Genomic DNA, 4258 nt, shown 5'->3' with positions numbered 1-4258 from the left:
GTATGCATGTACTCCAGTTGCCTACCTTTTTGAAGAGATTAAGGGCCACATCATCTTTTAGACCTTTCACATTGAGAATATCATCTTTTTTATTATTAGTACAATATGTGGCGACGCTTTCTTCACGTGTAATGACAATAGTTCTACCAATAACAGGCTGGGAAAACAAGGCTGCTTTCAACAAGTCCCAGTCATGCTTCGACCTCAGACCATCAATGACAAGCAGACAATCGTTTTGACGAAGAATTTTACAACAACCCGGAATAGGGTCTTTTCCTTCCATCATACTAATTAATGCAGTTTCTTGGGCCTCAAGATTATCCCGAGAAAAATCCAGAAGCAATCTCCGACATAAGTCCGTCAAGTTGAAAGGATGGGGCACATCCACCCAGCTGTGCATTTTGTAGTATCCGCCTGTTATCACTTCGCCGTGGAAACTCTCCCAGACGATAGCTGATTTCCCAACACCAGCAATCCCCCACACAGACAGCAACTTCACATCAGGAGTGCGGCCATAAAAAAAGTCCTTCTCGTCGCTACGCCCAACAAAATCAAGTTCAGATTCACCCTCTTTCTTTATGTTGTCTCCTCCATCTGAATATCCACAATGGTCACAACCCTGCAAGTACGCATGCATGTACGTAGAGAATGCGTAATTAATTGGCTAGTCATAGAAGCACTAATTAATTATTATTATTTTATTGTAATTATACATAGTATGATATGGACATACCTTGATCATCAGATCTCTAAAGTTGAGCAGCAGATATTCTTTATGATCTACACAATATGTGGCCACACTGTTATCTTTTGTAAGAACAATGATACAAGCTCTAGTAGACTCACATAAGAGTTGTCGGTTTATCAAGTCCCATTCTTCGTGGGACTCCATCTCATCAATAAAGAGGAGGTAATCATTTTCAGTCAGAAACTTGCGACACTTTTCTGTTACATCCTCATGTTTCATCCCCATTAGCTGTTCAAATGCATTGTTTTGGTCATCTTTTGGATAAGACTGCACAAGTATATCTGTGGCCATGGTAACAACCATCATATTTTGCTGGCCAGCGAATCCATGTGTACGGATATTCCGGTAGCTGTATTCAAATTTCACTCCATTGAGTACGCTCAACTTATTCAGGGTGTCGTTGGTCAGTTGACTCATGAACTTGCTTCTGTCACCCAAATCCAAATCCTGTTCTAACAATGCAATAACTCCACCCTGGCGTCTTAATTGCCAAATGAATTCGCCCATGCCATGGCGATGCCCACAGCCCTGCAGCAATTAAGTAGTTTTTATTAAACTGAGCCAAATTGATTGTCTATTTAATTAACCCAGATTGGTGCCATTAAGTATCCATCGAAGATTACTACTTAATAAACGCGAGATGGAATAAATTAAATAACCCTTTGCTTTTTTTTCAAGAATCAAATAACCCTTTGCTGTAAATTAGAAACAAATCTAGCTACATATTCGAGCCCAAAATAGTGTTTTAACTTTTAACTAAAGCTATTGCCAAACAAATAAATAGTACTTGTACATATACCATCTCAACCAGTACTACCTCCTTTCCGGTTCATAAGGCCCACAGTATCCCTATAGATCAATAAATTGACAAGCATATTATGAGTGATATATTACAAAAAAATCATTAGAAACTTCAAATGCTATATTTTCTAATGATACAACTTTTGTGATATACAAGTCATATTACATTGGTAAAATTGACGATTTAGGGATACACGCAGGACCTATATACCAGAAGAGATGGAGTATATGCCTATATCTCTATACAACTTTTGTGATATACTTACAAGTCATAATTTTTTACAGTCTTAATTACACTAACCTCATCTCCCACATGCACATTCACATTGCCTGCATAGGTGTCCTCTCTAGCGAGATCTCGGTTGCCCGTATCGAGCCTATGCCACCAGCAACACCGGCTTCTATCCCAGATGCTACTCAGCCTCATACCAACACTACCAAGATTGATGATGCTATTGTTGATGTCTACAATCAGACGGTTCCGAACTACCATGTGGCCCAAGACACTTATTGTGATGAGCAGACCGAGCAAGTAATAAATAACTAATGTACTACTCCCTCCAGCGGCAGCAAGTAATTCCGGATGGAGGGAGTACTATTTTTGCTGCGCCCATCGAATTACAAGAGCTGTTATTAGGTAGATTCTTCCTCAAATTAAGATAGTCATGATTCTGTATCATACATTCATACTCCCCTCCGTCCCAAAATAAGTGTCTTAGACTTAGTACAGCTGGCGTATATACAGTTATTTCGGCGCAAAGGGAGTACAAATTAATTAGTAGAGTAATCCTATAGCAAGTCCTGACTAACTGCTCAACATAATCAACAAAAATAAAATACACATGCAATGGCGTATATACAGTATATACGTACCTTTGGGAAAAAAGCATAAAGACCTCGGTCATGAGACAAGTGTATAAGCTGGGAAACTTGGTAGGGGTCCCCCGTGCAGACAAGTGCAATTTTCAAGTGCTTGGTGGAGACAACAATCCGGCTCCCCCTTTTGCCATCCGGAAGGCACTTTCTGATGGCATCCCAGTCTGCGACACTGGATAACTCTTCCTCTAGGAATATGAGATACCTGTGCTTGCTGAGTTGCAGCATGAGCTCGGACATATCCTCATGGTGGTGGTGATGGTGAGATGCAGTAAACTGAGTCAGCAAGTTGTGCAGAAACTCTACCGGGTTGAAAGGATGATGCACACTCAACTTTACCCAGGCACGATTCTTGAATTCTTGGCAGATCTCTGGGTCATCATACGCCTTCTTCATAATACTCATGCACCCATGTTCCCCAACAACATCAGCTTGTGGACTTCCCCAAAGAGAGATCACTTGGAGCTCGCTGCCTTGGCAATCAATCAACCTTTTTTGATCATCCGTGATGTGCTCACCAATCTTTCCCATGGATTTCCACACCTCCCTTAAGTCATGGAAGGCCGCCGCTGTTGCCGCCGTACTATGAGCCGTGGGGTGCATAAGCAGTTGATGCTGCTGACCCAAGGAGTCGCCGTCGCCGCCACCATTGGTACCCACGAAGTTGTAGCGGGTGTACCTCTGGCTTACGTACTCTACCCTTGTCTTGAGCCGCTTTATCTCCGCGACCGCTTCATCCAGGGGAAGCGGTGGCCTTGCCCTGCACATCAGGGGTGAGATTAGGCGCTGCACCCAGTCCCAGCGTGACGCCTTGTCGAGGTGGACCACAAACTCGACGCAGTCCTCAGCCTCGAAGGCCAGGTCGCGGAGCTGCCTCACCCACGTCCGCGCCACCTGGTTCTTGGATGCATGCTCCCCCGTGTGGGCAGAGTTCAGAAAGGACTGCATCATCTCGAATTCCCCGGTGATGAACTTCAGGTCCTCCTCCACATCCGCCCTTAGTTTTTCCTCCTCCTCGATCGCCGACTTCACCTTGCTCACCGTCCCCGCTACCGCCGTCTTGGTCAACCCAAGCGCAAACTCCGCCATGACTAATTGCTAAGTCTCTCTGCCTCCCCTAGGTTGTGTGGTTGTTGTCTAGCTCCTCAACTGAAGCTAGCAAGTTATCTGTGCAGCAACAGCAGCAGCACTGGGACCGGATTATAAAGCTACCTAGAGGGTTAACAAAACTTGCCAGCTGCATACAAGACTTGTACTTGGAGTCTTGGATCCATGTCATGATTAAAAATCACATTGATTTAGCCGATTGATGGAGCCTTCACATTAGGAGAGCAGCCAGCTGTTAGCTATTATCAGGATATATTATCTCAACTACTAGATGTGAGACAGGTTAACTATTGAATAAACGGTGTGTCTCAGAGTAACGAAGTATATAGTACTAGTAGGTTGTACTATCATGTATTTTCGAACAAGACTTGAAAGCCAGACGAGTTAAGTCCTTTTGTTAACATCGCAACAGGAGGTAGCCCGCTTGTACACGAATCCATTAACTAATTTATTTGTCTGGTAGCTAAGCTAAGTTAGACATCACATTACAGATAAATGAAGTTAATCTTTCCCAGTTCAATGAATCTGCGCCGTGCTAGACTAATAACGTCAAGCAGGATGCATGGCCAGGCCAGTTGATCCAATAAATTTGTGGTATGTATATAGCTAACTAGCCATCATATCAAGATGGACTGCCTATTCACTGAATCCGCATCGCCACTAATAGTTTCTTAACCAAGCAGGCCGCCCAGTTGATCCATTAGTTGTCAAATGACGATGGGTAAC

At 43.4% G+C, this 4258-nt stretch overlaps 1 protein-coding gene across 1 annotated transcript in view; it reads right to left on the bottom strand.

Annotated features, from left to right (window-relative positions):
- The window catches only part of LOC119320433, a 5993-nt gene extending 2408 nt beyond the window's left edge, over positions 1-3585 (bottom strand). The window contains exons 1-3 of the mRNA XM_037594527.1: positions 2423-3585; positions 734-1276; positions 26-619 (exon numbers count right to left, since the gene is read on the bottom strand). Of these exons, the coding sequence (XP_037450424.1) occupies positions 26-619; positions 734-1276; positions 2423-3514 (2229 nt within the window). The 5' untranslated portion in view covers positions 3515-3585. The remainder of the gene's footprint in view (positions 1-25; positions 620-733; positions 1277-2422) is intronic.
- Between the last annotated feature and the right edge of the window lie 673 nt (positions 3586-4258).

The sequence above is a fragment of the Triticum dicoccoides genome, chromosome 6B (genome assembly GCF_002162155.2).
Source record: "Triticum dicoccoides isolate Atlit2015 ecotype Zavitan chromosome 6B, WEW_v2.0, whole genome shotgun sequence".
In the NCBI taxonomy this organism is placed as follows: Eukaryota; Viridiplantae; Streptophyta; class Magnoliopsida; order Poales; family Poaceae; genus Triticum; species Triticum dicoccoides.
The sequence above is the reverse complement of the archived record's forward strand: the minus strand, read 5'-3'. Positions and strand labels throughout refer to the sequence as shown.